We start from the raw sequence: 18,560 nt of genomic DNA on the forward strand, positions 1-18,560 counted from the left end.
TTATTTCAAGTGGGAGAGTCAGATTCATATCACCAAGTCTTAACTCCTCTTCAAAACATTCCTTCTGAATTGGATCCAAAATCAGAATGGGTCTCTTTTTCTATATTGAGACTAGAAATTCCCAGGGACTTGGGGAAAGCGGATGATCTTGCAACTTCTGCATCTCAAGCACTAAAATGTCTTACAATTCACTTAGTCCCCCTTTTGGGTAATAATCTCTCAATACCTCAGCACAGGTATGTGGAATTCATGTTATACTCTTCCTGTAGGGTCTTACAGCCTGTGCTTTCACTTTGCTTATTGCTGGGACAGTGGGTACAACATCTCCAGGTTCTCACACTGGAAATCCACATTCTGCACTTCTTATTTGATCTTCTGCCAACCTGTGCTTCGTGGGTGCTGCAGCACATGAGTAGGAACTGTGTGTAAAACTGCTCAATTAAAGTAATCATTTGATCATTTTGACCCAGACTTTTGGTGGTTTTAAACATTGGTTGCTCTCTTCTGAACTAGGTGCTAAAAGAGATTTGTATTCTGTCTTTCAGGTGGTGCGGGGGACCGGGAAAAGATGCCTGTCAATCATGAGGCTTTCCTGCTCATGGCTAATTCCCAGAATGAAATGGAAGATTGGGTGAAAGCCATCCGACGGGTTATATGGGCTCCATTTGGTGGAGGTATTGCAAATAGCTCACATGCACATAAATTAAAACATTTGCCTCAAGGTAAAACATATTCTTGTGATACTAGGATATGTGTAACACTGTAAAATCACTGAGATGCCTAGATAAGCTCTTGATTGTCTGAAGTGTTTTGCAGCAAGGGGATTGGGTTGATTTTTTTTTGCCAGGGGGTGGAAGGGAGTGGGAGGGGAGGGCACATCCAGACTGTGTAACTGACTCAGTCAGAAATGGGTGGTGATAATAAACATATCACTATTGTCAGTACTCAGTTTTTTACAGCTGATTATGAACTATTCTGTGGACCTTTCTTATCCTTATGGACATAAAGGAGTGTGTCCAGTTATCTCAATTTCCTACCACAAGGGCAGATGCCCATTTTTAACCTCCGTACAGCCAGAGGCAGCAAAACTTTTCATCTAGCTAATGTAGGGCCCAGTTGAGAAGACAAAGCTTCCACGGGTTTCAATGGGGGTGTAGCCGGAGGAAGAACAACAGGGTCAGGCTGAGTGAACACCTGTAAGGTAATACAGCTGTTGACAATCTCTGTAGTTAAAATGAACAAAAAATCTAGACTCTCAGTGTTGATATTATACCACAATCTTCAAATTCTCAAGTCAGTAGATTAGATAGGAGGTGTTTTTGTGGTTTAGCATAGAACAAAGATTCACGGATGTTTTCTTCTGAGTTCACTGTTGGTGACAGCAGCTACTGACTTGGTACTGGACACTCTTACACTTTGAAGTGACTTCTGTGCTACTGATGGAGTTCATGCAAATAGTGGTATCATGCAGATAGTGATATCGACCTTTTTTGAGGGGTACAGATAAAAAAGTGCTAGATAAGGGTTAGGTAATACAATTACTTTTGCTGAAATGAAGTTACCAGTTTTCCTGGATCTAGGGGGAAAAAAGTGACTTTGATGCAGTTGAGGGAGGCTTAAATACCACAAGGTCACTAAGAAGACCCAGTGTTTGTTAGTAACTTTTATCTTGTTTGTTTGTTTGTTTGTTTTCTTTTAAATGACTCTTACAATTTTGAGTCTCTAGCAGCATTTGGTTTGTCTGGAGGAGCTACAATCTCTACTGATGATGTAAACTTTTTCCTAAGTCCTTCTTTCACTCAGCAGAAAGGATGTGTATGTACAAAAGGCAGCTTGTACCTGATTCTGAGAGGTTGCATGCAATGCTGTTGTGCTGTGGGCATAACAAGCCCTTTTCACTAGTAGAAACTGATCTACCATGATTTCTCCTCCAACATGAGTACGTGCTTGTGTTGCTTTCCTTCTGAAGTCCAGTCCACAGTGAAGGGTCTTCCAGACTCCGAGCTTAGTGCAGGTCCCTGCAGTTCCTCCATCAGAAGTCTCAGAATCTCAGAGATGGTATTTCTATGTCCATTTTTAGTGGACCTTATAGTGTGTATTTTACAGCTTTGCTATGTGCATCAAATAAATACTGTGAGGAGGAAAAAGGAGACGTTCAGTTACAAAAAATGGTACACGTTCCAGCAACAGCCGCCTCCTTTAGGGCATGATGTCAGCACTGCTGGTATCAGTGCAAATTTGGCTTCTTTTTTGTTAGTGTTCATGTTCTGTCAGTCTCTTGGAATAGTTCCAGAGCAAGCATCTTTTTTTAAGTATTAAAATAATAAATAATTAAAAATCCTAAGATTTTAAAAACAAAAACATGAGAATGGTATAAAGGTAGGGATGGATTTCTTTTTTTTGTTTCTTTATGGGGGCAGTATTGTCCTAATTAATGTGCTCTTTTTCTGTACCTCTGAACTTCTCTGCAAAGCTATCGGTTAACGTTTTGTTTTTCTTTTAAATGAAGCAGATACTCTTACTCTTATATTTGATTCCAGGAACTGGGGCTTTATGAGATATCAAAAAACATAGAATGAAATCATGAGACTGTGGGAGCAGAGCAGCGCAGAGGGGGAATACAGCAGCTGCTCTTTGTTGCTATTTTCACATACTACAGATTTGATCTGGTTCCATCAATGTCAATGTAAAGGCTGCTTCGGCTGTTGGTGAGGGCTGGCTTAAGCCATGTAGAAGAGAAGCACTGCTGTTTGCAGAGTTGGAAAGAATTGCAATTGTGTATTGATTTTTTCCTCTATCTGTGGATAAAAACTACCGAAGAACATGGGTACATCCTGGGCAGTCACCTGGCCTGAGCTCTCTGCCCTACTACTCAAATACATCAGTCTAAAGCTAGCTTGGCTATGTCTGCTTTGTAGTCCAAGCTGCATGAACAGATTCTTATGCTACGGTTTCATCACTTCTCTGAGCTGACTGAAGTGCTAGATGCTGTCAGGAGTGGTCTTTTCCGCCCTTGTAACCATGTGTTCCCACCACATTTCATTCTGGTAATACTAGTGGTTATGCAGCTGTGAGGTAGGAAATGACCTCGCAGGAAAAAAAGGGGGGGAGGATTAATTTGTAGGTGGATTGGCTCCCTGGCCCTGCTAACCATGCAGCTGCAGGACTAGTAGTTCCAACACAGTGCGGACAGTGGGGAGAGATGATGAGGTGAAAGAGAGATGATGGGGTGGAAGAGGGCATGCTTGTTCATTCTGACTGCAACCCACACTTAAATTGGCTTAAAGAAACCGTGGAGCTGCATCCTCAGTCTCTTTGCACTTTACAAAGTATTTATAGGAATGTCAATAACTAGGAAATATTTAAGATGTTCAAACTGTTGTTTCCAAATGGTTTTAGCCAGTTTGGGGAAATGATCAAACCTACTCCTCCTCCATCAGAATCAGAGCAGGGCAATTTCTCTGAATGAAATCCCAGCTTAGCTCAAATGTGGGAGGACAGTAAACATGGCTGTCTCTGTGTTTTAATTGAGTATTTTGAACTCTGCTTTGCTACCACCACTAATTTGAGAGCCAAGTCTTATCTATCGACACTTTTTAATATATGAAGCTAAAGGGATGGGGGAAGGAATTAAAAAGCAGGCTTCATTATTAATATGTAAATATCCAGCCCTGGAGAAGGTTGATATGGTGTAAAAATGAATTATGCCAAGATAAAAGGGGAGGCTTAGCCACACTTTAATTTTTGCTGATGTACTGAAGAAACATAAATCAAAAAGGTTGAGGGTATCTTCTTACGTGTTGATGCGGGCATATGAACTGTGTTTAAAGGTGAACAGCAAAGGCTTCTTAAAATAAAACAGAAAACTCCCCAAAGCTGGTGGGGATCCCAAATTATTAATAGGAGACACATTCAGGCTTAAAAGCCATATGGAATGTGTACTTTGAAATACACTTCAAATGTGGCCTTAAAATAAAATCCTAGAGTTCCTAAGTCTTTTGAAGAAGAGCTGTCTTGTTTATGGGGAAAATAATTTCTAACAAGTTTCCCTGAGTTTCAGGCTCCTGAATTCTTGAGTCTAGTCCATCTCATTTGGAGCAGAAGTTTTTGTAAACTGAGATTTGAGAGTACTCTGTATGTTTTGATTATGTCTGTAAGAATAGTTTGTCACAGTGTCTTGATAAAAGTGAGTTTTGGAACACATTCTGATAGAGGGTGATTAAAACTGTTCCCTATGATCCTTCTTACCTCCATGACAAACAAATTTTGCTGTGAGTTTACACCACTAAAAGTTTATCTGAAGAGTCCCTCTGTGCCCCACAGTCATGCTGTTCTGCAGCTGCTCTTTCATCTGGAGTGCTTGTAGCAGTGCCATAGTGCTAAATGCAAAGGGTTTGTGGCCATAGGCTTGGGTGAGAGTGAGCCTGCCAGTGTCCTCTGAAGGTGGATGCATTGAAAGAGTTCGATGTAGTTGGGGGGAGAGGAGGTCATTCCTCACTCTGTACATGTATGGTGGGGCTGTACTTCTAGTCAGAAGAAATACAGCTACTTTAAGGAAATCCCTTTCCATCTGCTCACCTCTCAGTTGGTGTGCCTTCCTCATTTTTGTCTTGCATCAAATGTAAAATGTTGTGTGTCTAGGACTGAATTTTGGGCCATGGGGTACAAAAGCTGAGTTTTTTTGGTGCCTGAGTTGAAAGCCGAGTGGCATAACTTTCTCTCACAGTTCAGCACATGACCAGCCCTGCATGGGGACAGAATAATTCTGTGTTAATCTTGTGTTATGTTTGTGTTTGTTTTCTTCTGTTTACATATTCTTTCTTGCCATGAGCAGTTCCTTACTTCTCTGCCAGAAATGCATGTCACAGCTCCTTTCTTTCTCCATTACTTTATCCTAATTTCTCCTCTTCCTCATCCCAAGCTTTCATCAGTTCCTTGTGATGGAGGGGAGGTGAAGCAGTTGGAAGGGACGTGCTTCCCTTAGGCAAACATGGCGAGCTTTACCCTGTGACAAAGTAATTGTGCTGCAAGAGCTCCACAAGTGGTTTCTCCATTCAGGAGGAATAGTCACTTTTTAACTGGTGGGCTCTGAAGAAGTATCCACTGAGGAAGCCACTCTACTATCACTAATTCCAGTCCTCTTCTCCATATAGATAAACCATGATGTGTGGATTCTTTCTTCTTCTGCCAGCAAAACAGTGCAGAGAATGTTTTTGCTGGCAACCAGGGCCCTGTGCAGACCATGTCTTGTATTATGGGACAGCTGCAAACTAGGGGACAAGTAATAGAATCATAGAATAGTTTGGGTTGGAAGGGACCTTTAAAGGTCATCTAGTCCGACCCCCCTGCAGTGAGCAGGGACATCTTCAACAAGATCAGGTTGCTCAGAGCCCCGTCCAGCCTGACCTTGAATGTTTCCAGGGATGGGGCATCTACCACCTCTCTGGGCAACCTGTTCCAGTGTTTCACCACACTCATTGTAAAAAATTTCTTCCTTATATCTAGCCTAAATCTATCCTCTTTTAGTTTAAAACCATTACCCCTTGTCCTATCACAACAGGCCCTACTAAAAAGTTTGTCCCCATCTTTCTTATAATCTCCCTTTAAGTACTGAAATGCTGCAATAAGGTCTTCTCTTCTCCAGGCTGAACAGCCCCAACTCTCTCAGCCTTTCTTCACAGGGGAAGCATTCCATCCCTCTGATAATTTTTGTGGCCCTCCTCTGGACCCAATCCAACAGGTCCATGTCTTTCCTGTGCTGAGGACTCCAGAGCTGGATGCAGTACTCCACGTGGGGTTTCTGAGGAGTAATTTAATACCTGGTTCAGTGTCATTATGGGTAATGGAAGAACAGCCCTACATAACCCTAATTAGGGATGCTGTTTTAGATTAATAGATGTCTTTCAGATAATATCTGCATGACAGCAAAACATGACTGTTTTGAAGGGTCAGATATTGGTATTAGATGCATGTCCACCAGGATACCAGACTGTTTAGGAGCTAGGATGTGATGTTAAGTCTTGGGAGTCTGAGGTTTAACTTCTCCACCTGTAAGGTGGGGATTTTTCAGTAAGAGCGTCATGAGCGTAGAGTCATATCAGTGAATTTAAGATGCTAAGATACCATAGTAAAGAAGAAGAGGGAGGTGGCTTCTCTTATCTGCCCAGTGTGAAGAAAGGAGGTTTCTGCTCCCTGTCTTGCTAGAGGCCTCCCTCAGTGTGACAGTCTCAAGTAGGATTCCTGGCAGGGCCAAGAGGAGCCCCTTCACTAGGTGGCAGGGTGGGCTTCCCTTGTGCAGGCTTCCCTTGTGCAGGTGTGTGGGGAGTGACGCTGGGTGTTTGTTGTGCCTGATCTGTGCCATTATCTCTGCACAGAGACAGCTGGCGCCTGATGCAGCTTATCAGTGTTTGCTCTTCAGTGTTGTCTCATGTTGGGAGATGGGCCCAACCAAGGGATGAGGAAGAGAAAGATGATGGGGGTTATGAGTTCAGATATCTGCCCAGGACTAGGCGACACATGAATCATCTGTGACGAGGTGCTGGTTAGCCTTACCCCAGGCAAAGGTATAACAAGCAGAGGGTACACTTGTAGATATAGAAACTGAGACACAGAGTAGAACTAAAGTAAGTTGGGAGTGGATCTTGCTGCTGAAACTGCTTACAACAGATAAAGCTTTAAGATCTGTTTCTGAGATCTGATTAAGTTATTTTTTCTAACTTATCTCTGTCAGATATATCTGGAGCTTCTATTACTGCTTTATGACCAACATATTTTACTATCATGATGCAGCCTTGAGGTAGGGAAAGGCTATCGTCCTCATTTTTTGTAAAGGAGGAATCTGAGGTATTGAGCAATCAAGTAACTTGCCTGAGGTCACAATGACTATCTGTAAAAGAGCCACTCTGAAGGCGTCGTTCAGCAAGGCAAATAGAAGGATCACAACTCTGGACCTCAAGAGAGCAGACTTTGGCCTTCTCAGGGATATGCTTGGAAGAATCCCATGGGATATGGTCCTGGAGAGAAGAGAGGTCCAGGAGATCTCATTGATTTTCAAGGATTACTTGCTCCAAGTTCAGGAACAGTCCTCCCCCATGTGCAGGAAACCAAGCAAAGGGGGCAGGAGGCCTGCATGGATGAACAAGGAGCCCCTGACAAAGCTCATACCTAAAAAGGAAGTATAGAATAAGGGGACAGGTGACCTAAGAGGAATATAGAGAAACTGTCGGAACATGCAGGAATGGACTTAGGAAAGCTAAAGCCCACCTGGAGTTGAATCTGGTGGGGGCTGTGAAGGGCAACAAGAAAGGCTTCTTCAAGCATATCAACAACAACATGAAGACCAGGCAAAATACAGGCACGCTACTGAAAGAGGCAGGAGACCTGATGACAAAGGGCATTAAAAGGCCAAGGTATTCAATGCCGCCTTCACCTCAGACTTTACTGGTAAGATTTGTCTTCATCATTCCCTAGCTCCTGAAGCCAGTGGGAAAGCCTGGAGCAAGGAATACTTCTCAGTAGAGGATGATCAGGTGTTGTGGTTTAGCTTCATTCGGCAGCTAAGCACCACACAGCTGCTCACTCACCCTCCCTGTGCCTCCCCCCTGCCCCCAGTGGGATGGGGGAGAGAATCTGAAAAGCACAAGTAAGAAAACTTGTGGGCTGAGATAAGAACAGTTTAATAATTGAAATAAAATAATAATAATAATAAATTGTAATTAAAAGGAAAATAAGAAGAGAGAGAGAGGGGGGAACAAAACCCAGGGAAAACCAAACAAACAAAACCAACAAGTGATGCAACTGCTCACCACCTGCTGACCAACACCCAGCCAGTCCCTAAGCAGTAATCACTGCGCCCCGGCCAACTACCCCCAGTTTCTATACTGAGCATGATGCCATATGGTATGGAATAGCCCTTTGGCCAGTTGGGGTCAGCTGTCCTGGCTGTGCCCCCTCCCAGCTTCTTGTGCACCTGGCAGAGCATGGGAAGCAGAAAAGTCCTTGACTGGTGTAAGCACTACTTAGCAACAACTAAAACATCAGTGTGTTAGCAACATTATTCTCATGCTAAATCCAAAACACAGCACTATACCAGCTACTAGGAAGAAAATTATCCCAGCTGAAATCAGGACATCAGGTTAGGGAACATTTAAAGAAAATGGATATACCTAAGTCCATGAGACCTAATGGGATGCATCCACAAGTGCTGATGGAGCTAGCCAATGTATGAGGCCACTCTTGATAATCTTTGAAAACACATGGTGTTTGGGGGAGGTCCCTGAAGACTCCTATCTTCAAGAAGGGCAAGAAGGAGGACCTAGGGAACTACAGGCTGGTCAGCCTCACCTCTGTTGCTGGGAAGGTGGTGGAACAAACAAATCCAGAAATAATTTCCAAATATATTAAGGTCAAAAAGGTGACTGGGAGTAGTCAGCATGGATTTGTGAAGGGGAAGTCATGCTTGACCAACTTGATAGCCTTCTATGATGAAATGGTGGATGAGGGAACAGTAGTGATGATTGTTTGTCTTGACTTTAGCAAAGCTTTCAACACTGTCTTCTGTAATATCCTCATTTACAAATTCATGAAGTACAGACTAGATAAATAGACAGTGAGGTGTATTGAAAACTGGCTGAACTGCTGTGCTCAAAGGATTGTGATCAGCAGCCCAAAGTCCATCTGAAGGCCAATGATTAGTGATACACCCCAGGGGCTGACACTGGGGCCAGTATCATTTAACAGCTTCATTAATGACCTGGATAATGGGACAGAGTACACCCTCAGCAAGCTTGCAGACGATATTGGGAGGAATGGTTGGTGCATCAGATGGTTGTGCCATCATTCAGAGGGACCTCAACAAGCTGGAGAAATGAGTAGACAGGAACCCCGTGAAGTTCAACAGAAAGTAATGCGAAGTCCTGTACCTGGGGATGAATAAACCTAGGCAACAGTACATGCTGGGAGCTGACCAGCTGGAAAGCAGCTTTGCAGAGAAGCACCCGAGACACTGTTGGACAACAAGCTGAACATGAGCCAGCAATGCACCCTTGTGGCAAAGAATGCCAACAGGTTCCTGGGCTGCATTAGGAAGAGCATCGCTAGCAGGTTGAGGGAGGTGAGCCTTCCCCTCAGCACTAGTAAGACCACATCTGGAGTGCTTTGTCCAATTTTGGGCTCCCCAGGACAAGAAGCATGTGGGCTTACTGAAGTGAGTCCAGTGAAAGGCCACTAGGATGATTAAAGGATTGTGGCAAGTGAAATACTAAGAGAAGCTGAGAAGGCTGGGATTGTTTAGCCTGGAGAAGAGAAGGTTCAGAGTGGATCTTATCAGTGTGTATAAATACTTGATGGGAGGGTGTAAAACTAAAAGCAAAACTCAAGCATGTCAAGGGCAAAAGGTGTTCCTTACTGACGTCTGAAGATCCTACCTTTAGAAGTCAGATGGCTGCTCCACTTACATATAAAATTCATAGCTTTCACGTCTCTTTAGTTCATTCCTTGTGTATATTTCACCTTTAAAGCTGCTGGCTAAAGGCTTTAAGTGACATTGAGTACCAGTGCCCAAGCTTATCTGGGCTCTCAGTGGAGACCATGCAGTAGCCTGGTCATCGCAGAGTAGAAGTGGGTATTCTCAGAGTACTGTGTCAGGGCTTGTCAGAAGGGCAAGTCCCCCGCTACTGGTTTCAAAAACCCCAGGCAGCAGCATGAGTTCTGCACTGCAATGCTGTATCTCCAGCTGTCATTAACCAGCTTAGTTCCAGTGGCTTCTGCAGGATGATGCAGTCTGAATTTGGTGAATGAATTTGTAGTACTTTGTCTGTTAGTGTGGACAGTCCTGGGCACCAAACAACAGGCATCCAGAGCTGGGGAATGACAGGCAGCTAAGCAAGAATCCTTCTTGGTGCCTCTGCTCAACCAAATAGCAGACAGAGAAAAACTACAAATAGAAATTACTTATGTTACATTTGGAGGTGAGCAAGGTAAAGCTTTTCATGGGATTTGCTTGATGAAATGTCTTTTGGTTGGGAATTGCTGATTTCATAAAATGAAACGTCACATGGGGATGTTTCCATTTGGATGAAACTTGTGCTAGGAAAGGTTTTTCAAGCTCAGGGTAGAATTTTTAATACAAGCTCTGCCCTGAATTGGTCTTGTACTCTAGAGATTGTGCAAGCAATTAAGATGTAAAATCTATCCAACTTAAGCCCTTTCCTCAAAAAAAAAAAAAAAAAAGACTTTGAAAAGGGTCTTGAAAAAGAGAAGATTGCAGGAGGGTCTGATGGATAAAATTACAAATGTAAGGAGGATTTGAACAGTGCAGAGTCATGAAGTTTGAACCAAGAAAAAAAGGGTTTCTTGCAGTGCACAATTAAATTGTGAAACTCATTGTCACAAGATGTTGTGGAAACAAAAATAATAAATGGATTCAAAATAGAATTAAATGGGTTCATAGAAGATAAGTTCACCTGGGCTATCAAAGAAGAAATTCTGGAGGGAGTAATTAGCTTTGTGTACCTTGTATTGCTACGAGCAATCCAGCTTTAGATAAAATACCGTGAGGCTTGCGTTTGCTTCAATAACAGATTGTTTTCCTCTTCAGCTGGTAAGGGCTATGGAGAGGTGATAGTGGCTATGCATTTGTTACATTGTTGGTGGCTACTGCCTGCCACACATAGTCTGACCAGTACCACCTCCTACACTGGTGGTTTCTCAGAGACCATTCCTGTAATCATTAGATTCATGCTTGATGTTTGAAAGCTGACAGTCTTTAAAACACTGATGGTTCTCACTGCACGTCCCGGCAGTGTATGATTAATGGGACAAACATGTTCCTGTGGTGTTTCTCAGCTTGCAGGCAAGTATTTTAATTTCTCTGTATTAGTCCTTTGATGAATGTTATGAGGATATGTGCTTACTGAAGGGGAATGGTAGCCTGCTCCTTGCAAACGGCAATTTTAACCATTTAGGAGCTGAGCACAAAGAAATTCACCCTGTCTCTCTTTTCCTATTTCCTTTCTAAAGGTTACCCTTCTACCCCCCACAGTTGCTCCTTTTTTCTTCTCCTCCATCATCACGTAATCAGTCTTGCAATTTCCCCTTCCTATGTTCTGAGTTGCAGGTAAGGGAACATTCAGCCCTTGACCTCTTCTAGAAGTGTTCCTGAAAGGCTAGCAGATTTACTGAAATGTTTTATCCATTTTACAAATTGGAGCTAATTGCCATCCCCTCCCCAAGCACAGCCGGTCAGGTTCAGCTGTTGCTAGAACTTAGACCATGACCTTTATGCTTGGGTGGTGAAGGTATAAGTTATGCTTTATATTGACTGAGAATTTTATTTGGATAAAGGTAAATGTGTGGGAATTAGCTAACAGATTTTTGTCATTGATTGAGTTTGAGGAAGCAACAAAGTGAAACCATGTACAGTTTACCTGGTAGCAAGTTTTACAGTTGCAGGTTACAGACTGACAGAGGTATTTATGATGAAGTTTGATTTGGATAAGCACCCGTGTGTTCAATGTTGATCCTGTCTGCTTCTCAGTGACTGACTGTGCTTAGGTGATCAGCCTCTCAGGCTTGGGATATGGGAAGGTTTGAGGACATAAGCTTGTTTGGTTTTCTGAATGGATAAAAGGGGCTGGTCTTCTAAATTTTGATTGTGAATCTAGATCACAGGCCCTGCCAAGTTCCAGGATGGCCAGAAATCCAGGTGTCTCATTTCATTCTGTACTAGAGATGAGGATCAGCAACAGGTTTCAGACTCCATGATCCTTGCATTTGAACCCACAGCTGGAATTCTCATCCTTCTCTAGTGATGAGACACTGGTGGCAACAATTATACTATGTCATAACTATTTTTTACTTACTAACACCCAGAATTTTTGTAAAACTTTTCTGTGCAGTGGGGGCATCAATATGCAGCGCACTTGAACGAGAAGATCTGCTGGTCAGATGCCTTCTACAGATGTAGCTTCAGCCAAGTCTATGGAAGCTATCTATTAAATGTAGACAGGCATGTGCAAGAGTCAGTAAATAAAAAGTTCTGTAAAAGATGTTCTTATGTTGTGGGGAGAAAGAAGTTTTCCAGGGCACGTTTGTCTGGATCACTGCTTGCTAAAAGGCATTTTCTGTTGCTCTTGATGTTTTGTTCTCTAAATGCTTCTTTCTTTTGTTTAGAGAGAAATAGAGCAATAAACACAGGAGTTTGGCTCTGGATTCAGAATGCTGTGGTTAAGTGATGTTTAGGTCTGTTTATCATCTTTTCTCTGTGAGCAAACAGTTACAATCTCAATTTAGAGCATAAACTGGTCAGAGTCCATGGCAAGGTAATTTACAGTGCTGCTCAGTCAGTTCCTTTCCTGGCATATTTTAGAGAGATGGGACGACACCTCACACAGGTTAGGCAGAATCCACTGTGACAGAAGGATGAACGTAGCTATTTGCTAACCTTTTAACCCAGGGTGAACTGGTTTATCAGTCAGTAAGCAGAAGCCTGTTTATTCTCAAAAGATTTCATTTTACCAGTAAAGGTTGAGACCCCAGCCCAGAGCGGGGGTGGGGACGACATAATTTTGTTCAGAGAAGGGTCTGTCCAAAGTGCTTGGAGAGGGAGGAAACTGGAAGGGAAATTTTCTGTACAGGGCACATACTGTTGAAGTCTTTCCTGCTGGGTTCAGCCCTGTGACTGATCACCTGTAGCTGTTTCACTGCCAGCTTTCAACAGATACAAGGAGATGTTCAAGTGCCCATGTTTGCCTGGGTTAAAAAATGAGTCTGTACAACGCTCACCTTACTTGAAAATTAGGGAACTTCAGCACTGATTCTAACTTTGATACTAGGCCCTTTCTGTGCAAATAGACGAAGCAATTTCCTAGATCTGAGCTCCCTCAGACAGGTCCGCTTGAGTATACCTGTATATTAGCTAATACTCTGTGTAAGCCAGTATCTAAAAATACCCACACCCTATGGGCACTTGCTAGAGCTGTGCAAGCCAACAAGTTTGCTCACAGAGATGAAGAGGAATATTTTCTGAGTTCATGTGGGTTCACCATTCCTGTCTGTTGCAACCAGATTCAAGACTGAATTTGACCTGAGTTAGATGCCAAGCCTGAGACATGCCTGGATTTTCAGAGGTTGTGTGAGCTGTAGTGAACTTCCCAGCCAGTCTCAAGGCTTGTAGTGACATGTACAGGCAGGATGCTTTCTCTATGTTCTGGTACCTGCAGCAGAATAACTGTGATGGTGCTAGCTCATGAGAGCATTACTAGGACTCTCTCCATACAATGACAGCAGGAAAGAAAATGCCTCCAGCTCCCCAGCAGCAAGTTCATGTGAGATTTACTCGCTAAACAGTTTTAGAAGCCTAAGTTCTTCTTTAGGAAAATAAGAGCCGCCCAGTGGTAAACTTCTCTACAGCTAAACAAATTCACACCAACGGGGAAAGAGGGAGTTCAGTCTCCATTACCCCTTCTCTCCTTGATACATGTGTATGAGGAGATCTCCAGGTGAAAATTTTGATGGTAGTTTATATGCAATGTGGCCAGCTCTCTGGATTTCATTGCTATTCTTGCAGTATGAAGTATAAGTCTGGAGTCTGCAGCCCCTACAATCCAGTGATTATGTGTGAATCTCGGATTTAGTTTTTGAGAAATGTGGTTAACAGAGAAAGCAGGATCCAAGAGTGACCTGGAAATTCAAAACACAGAAGACAAATAATAAAAAAAAATATATATAGTGATTTTTATTCTAGTCTTATCGTATTCTGTGGTCTAAGTCATGATTTTTAACACAGTGCTTTGAAAGGGATTGAGAATTTTTTCATATAAGGAGATAGGTGATAACTGTGGAGTGTGTAGATACGCAACACAATGTTGCATTCTTCTCATAGGACCCCTATAACTGCAGAGCTGCCATGTGCAGGGAACAACACTGAAGCAGCTGCCATTTTATGCTTTACTTGTGATGCTCATGTGAGCAAGCATGTGCTCCTTCTGCTTTTTTCTCTCACCAGAGCGCTGTGTTTGCTCTTTCTTTGGAGAAGAGTTTACGTCGTCTTCATCATCTCTCATACAGCTCACAGCTCACAGTATTATAAGCTATGCTGAAGTCTAATATGCTTTGAGTCATGATGTACCCTTGGCTGCAGAGAGGCTGTGAATTTCACAGGTTAATCGTACTTTGGGTATAGCAACATCCATGTTAAACAACATGACTTTCTATTTCATTGCATACCTCCTTGTTCTTGTCTTTTGAGAGATGGAAAACAGAAATGGAGAAATGAATGGAAGAATAAAAGTCTGCATTTGCTATCTCCTGGGCTCCGATCCCAAACATTGAGTCCCAGGCTCCATAATATTATTAGCAGACGTGACACATTTTGAGGCATTGTTCCAGGGAACAGTGCCAAAAATCCTGATTGTGTCTCAGCCATTCAGAAGAGGATTGGTCCTGCTCACTAGTCAGCACTGTGGGCAGGCTCTCCCTAACCTGCAGTCTGCTGTGTTCACCACAAGGGAAGAGAGGATAATGAAAGGGTAAAGAATACCCAGAATTTCATTTGTACCTTTTGTTTAAGGATCTCCATCAGTTTCCAAATATTCTTTAGTGGGCTTTAAATACTGTCTAGTGTATTGTCTGGGCCTTTGGTGTCTAGTTGTGCAGTACCTTGCTACTCAAAGTATACCTTGAATAGCTAAGGAATACCTTACTACCTCGCCATTCAAGAACTGGAGATTTTGATCCTGGTACTGCCTTATCCTGTAGTGAGACACAGTCATTTCTTCAGGAGCTTTTGATCAAAACAAAGAATGTAGAGACAGAGTTTAATGTCAAGTTTCCCGAGTTGTGGGACAACACTGTCTCCGTAACAGGAATCTCAGAGCTTGACTACTGGGTCAGTATCCTGACTGACATGTGTGTTCAAACTGAGCCACAGTATAGCTAAGAAAGTGGTGGGCTACTAAGTTCAGATGAGTGCGGTCTATACAGTGATCACAGACATATTTTAATAAGAGAAGCAGATGAGCAGCTGCAGATAGGGAAATGAAGTTAGCAAAACTTTATACAATTCCCCAGCAGCTTGGTGCAAAGGTTTTGAGCAGTGATTGCTGCAGATCTGCAGTCACATGAGTGCATTTTGTAAATGGGATGGAGGGCTGACCTCTGTATAACTGCATGTGGCGTTGTGTGATAAGCGTTTTTCTTAACTACAGGCTTCTTACCCTGAGAGCAGGAGCCAGGTGGGGTGAATGTTTTTCTGCAAGTAAGTTCTCGGGATTGGTTCACATGTAAGGAACTTGTAGTTCCTTCCCCTACCAGTTATTCAGCTGAGCTATTCATCATCAGACAACTTCTGTGTAAAGGGCTAAAGCAGAGGCTGTAAGCACAAAAAAGCTGCACAAGTCGACGACTGTAGCTTTTCCTAAGCTGTGTAAAACTTTCCAACATGTCCCAGAGCTGTGGAGATACTCTCAGAGCACACTAAGGCTAAGGTGGGGGGGTGTTCCCCTCCAAAATGAGGTTTCTGCTTCTGGTGCTTTGTAAGCAGATCAGAGGCCAGACCAGGGCACCAGGTTGCCTGCAGCAAAACTAACATTGCCTGTATCAGGAAGGGATCCAGAGCGTGGCATGCAGACAGCAACTGTTGCTCAGCTTTTCCAGCTATCTAGAATAGATCTGACAAGCAATTAGAGCATGAATATATTACAGAGCCGATGGGGGATGCCTTTGTTAAAACTTGTGACCCATACTTAGCTGCTGTTTACATTGGCGGCAGCTTCGAGGGTGGGCAAGACCCTACCTGCCTGTCTTTCTCCTCTCTCCTTCCCCGTGCAGAGGGAGCCGGGGAGCTCTGCATCTCATTGGATATTTCAAATGCTTTCTGCACAAGTCATAATTAATGCCGAGTTGCAGAGCGAAGACCAGATGTGCTGCCGAGATTATCTCCCAGGGCAGATCGGCTGCTCTCCGCTCTGTAGCGCTGGGTGAATGGAAAGCTGCCAGTGCTGGGACTCAGAATGTGTCTGATGCCTGAAGTCAGGACTTTCTTTCTCTGCCGCTCCTGCTGTCTGACACTGCCTGGTTTCTGCTTGAAGCTCAGCGCCTGTCATGTAGCGGAGTGCTGCACAAGAACGAGAGGTATGAGATGATTTTCCAGAGTTTAGATTTGTTACGGTTTTCTTTTCCTAGAGGAAAAGCAGATATTTGAGCTTAGCCTTAGACAGAAGCTAAGAATCTAAAAAAGGAGCTGGCTTTACAAGGGGGGAAAGAGTGGGAAGGAACCAGTCTGTGGCCAAAAATACTACCGGATGCCAAGCTAGCATTTGAAGATGGTTCTGGGGGTGTGTGTTTCTGTTTGCCTTTACATAGAATATTTAAATGGATGTATGTGGATGAGAGCAATCGGCTCCTAGTATATGGAGGCTGCTCTTTGTGGGGAATGGGGTCAGAAGACACCAAGTTCTACCACAGACCCATTTGTGTGACCTTGGGCAAGTTACTTCATCGGTTTCTCATTATTCCTAATTATGTGTCGCTTCCTTTCCTTTCCCTGATTCTAGCATGTTTTGTCTGGCTGGATTGTTTAGTTGTTAGGGACTATCTTTTCTTAGGCACGTACAGCTCCTAACATGGAACTCCTTTTTCAATTGCTGCTGCAGTAATTCGCATAGTGTGTGCTTGGGTGGGCCAGGGGAGGGGAAAAAAGAGTTAAAGGTTTGTGTGTGTTTAGTGCTGTGGAAGCATATGCATTTCTGAATGTCTGCCCATGATTTTTTCTCAGCGCTTTCATGTATGAGAGGGACAGATAAATGGGAGCCTAAGCATGAATGTGGGAAGGGAAAAGTAGACGCTTACCTGTGCAGGTGAGCACGTACACAATCTTTCCATCCGTAAACTGCCTGTCTGTGAGGCACCACATGCATGCGCGGGTGTATGTACTGCTGTATAGCAGCATCCAGGTGTGTGCCTGATTATCTTCCCACACATCTTTTAGCGTGTGTGTACTAAGCTGTACATACAGCTGACGTAGGTATGTCTGGACTTTTCCCACTTGAAGCACATATGGAGTCCTCAGTCCTCCCCGTAAAGAAAATCTACTCAAGAACTGACTTTATTATCTCTGTGTTTAGTTTATTTTGGTTGAAATCAGAGCTCTGATGAGGAAAAATGAAGCAGGGAGCATATATTTTCCTGCCCACTGCATGTCTGGACAGCATAGCTGAATGTATAGGCTTTGTATGCCTGGAGCTGGTGGGTGAGCTATTCAGGCCAGGACAGAGAGCCTGTCTGTGTCTTAGTCAGTACATCATTCCTGGCTCGCTTTTTCCACAAAGAGCCACCTAAATCTTTAAAGAACAGAGATAGCTTGTTGGAGTACAGGAAAGAAATTCTGTAGCTTTGCTAGCCCATTTTTTTAGTATCTCTTGAATCTTTCTGAGATTAAGGATGTGGTCCTAGGCATGCTGGTTTTTTTTCTGCTTTGAAACCAAACAGAAGGGCCTAGCTATAGATAAGGGTATGACAAGGAAAGTTAACCCTTGGGTTGCTAGTAGCTTTTGCCTTTATTTCCAGCCTAAATCTGGCTGGGAGTGTAACTGGATGGCACTGGCTCCCCGTCTTCTGAATGAAGAGAAAGACTTTAATGTCTTCCAGCAGGATCATCAAATGGAGTGAAGCGCTGCCAAGTTCAGTCTGAGCTGCAGGCCCCAGTGATTAAAAACAGGCCTGTGCCTTGAGGAGCCTGTGGATGAGGCTGTGTGTGACTGGCTCCACATTAGCTTTTCCTTGCCAGGCAGGGCAGTCCCTGTCCAGCCTGGCGATGCTGTCATATCCTGGTAGTTTCAGGGACATTTTACTACATCAGTTTTACAAGCCCTCCTGAGACCTAGCTGAAGTGAGATGAGCTTTACAGAGCTAGCAGGACACCACCTCCTCAGTCTGCCCTGTTTAGCCCTGGGAGACTGAAGTAGGTGCATCTGCTATGTCTCTTGCCAGTGTAGCTGTGAGAGCCCCAGCGGTGATTTTCCTGAGGGTAGACTTCATCAAGTCCCCCCAGCAGATGCCCAGATGAAAGATTTCCACAAGCCCAGAACTGTCAGCAGCTCCTGCTTGCCTTTGACAGTCCCTTTCTAGCCCCACTCCAAAGATAGCTCTTAGTTTGCTCCTTCTCTGAACCCTAACACTAATTTCCTTTTCTAAGCCATGGACAAGCTCTGCAACCATTGCACAGATGAAGCATTTCTCCGAGGCCAAATTTTCAGCCCCACTCTAACTGCAGCTCTGTGTTTTCTTTCTCTAAACCTCAACCCTAATGCTCTTACTGCCAAAAGACTTTGCCTGGGAGCAATCTTTCTTCTGAGCAGCAGCTGGGGGGATCCTTGTCTATGGCTCAGCAAAAAAAATTAGGGCTAAGGTAGAGAGAAAAAGCAAATGGCTGCAGTGTAATTGGGGCTGCAAAGGGAAAGTTGCAGTTACCAACAGACTTTGCTTGGGTAAAATATTTTGTCTGTGCAATGCTTGGTGACCTTTTCTAGCGCTTCCCTGGAAAATTAGGGTTCAGGGAAAGA

The 18,560-nt window shown here is 43.6% G+C and overlaps 1 protein-coding gene across 1 annotated transcript in view; it reads left to right on the top strand.

Moving 5' to 3' along the window:
- ARHGAP22 (Rho GTPase activating protein 22) overlaps positions 1-18,560 on the top strand; it is a 141,913-nt gene that overhangs the window by 98,081 nt on the left and 25,272 nt on the right. Inside the window, exon 4 of the mRNA XM_075506593.1 lies at positions 546-674. Coding sequence (XP_075362708.1) covers positions 546-674 — 129 coding nt within the window. The remainder of the gene's footprint in view (positions 1-545; positions 675-18,560) is intronic.

This window comes from Mycteria americana, chromosome 6, assembly GCF_035582795.1.
Source record: "Mycteria americana isolate JAX WOST 10 ecotype Jacksonville Zoo and Gardens chromosome 6, USCA_MyAme_1.0, whole genome shotgun sequence".
Lineage (NCBI taxonomy): Eukaryota > Metazoa > Chordata > Aves > Ciconiiformes > Ciconiidae > Mycteria > Mycteria americana.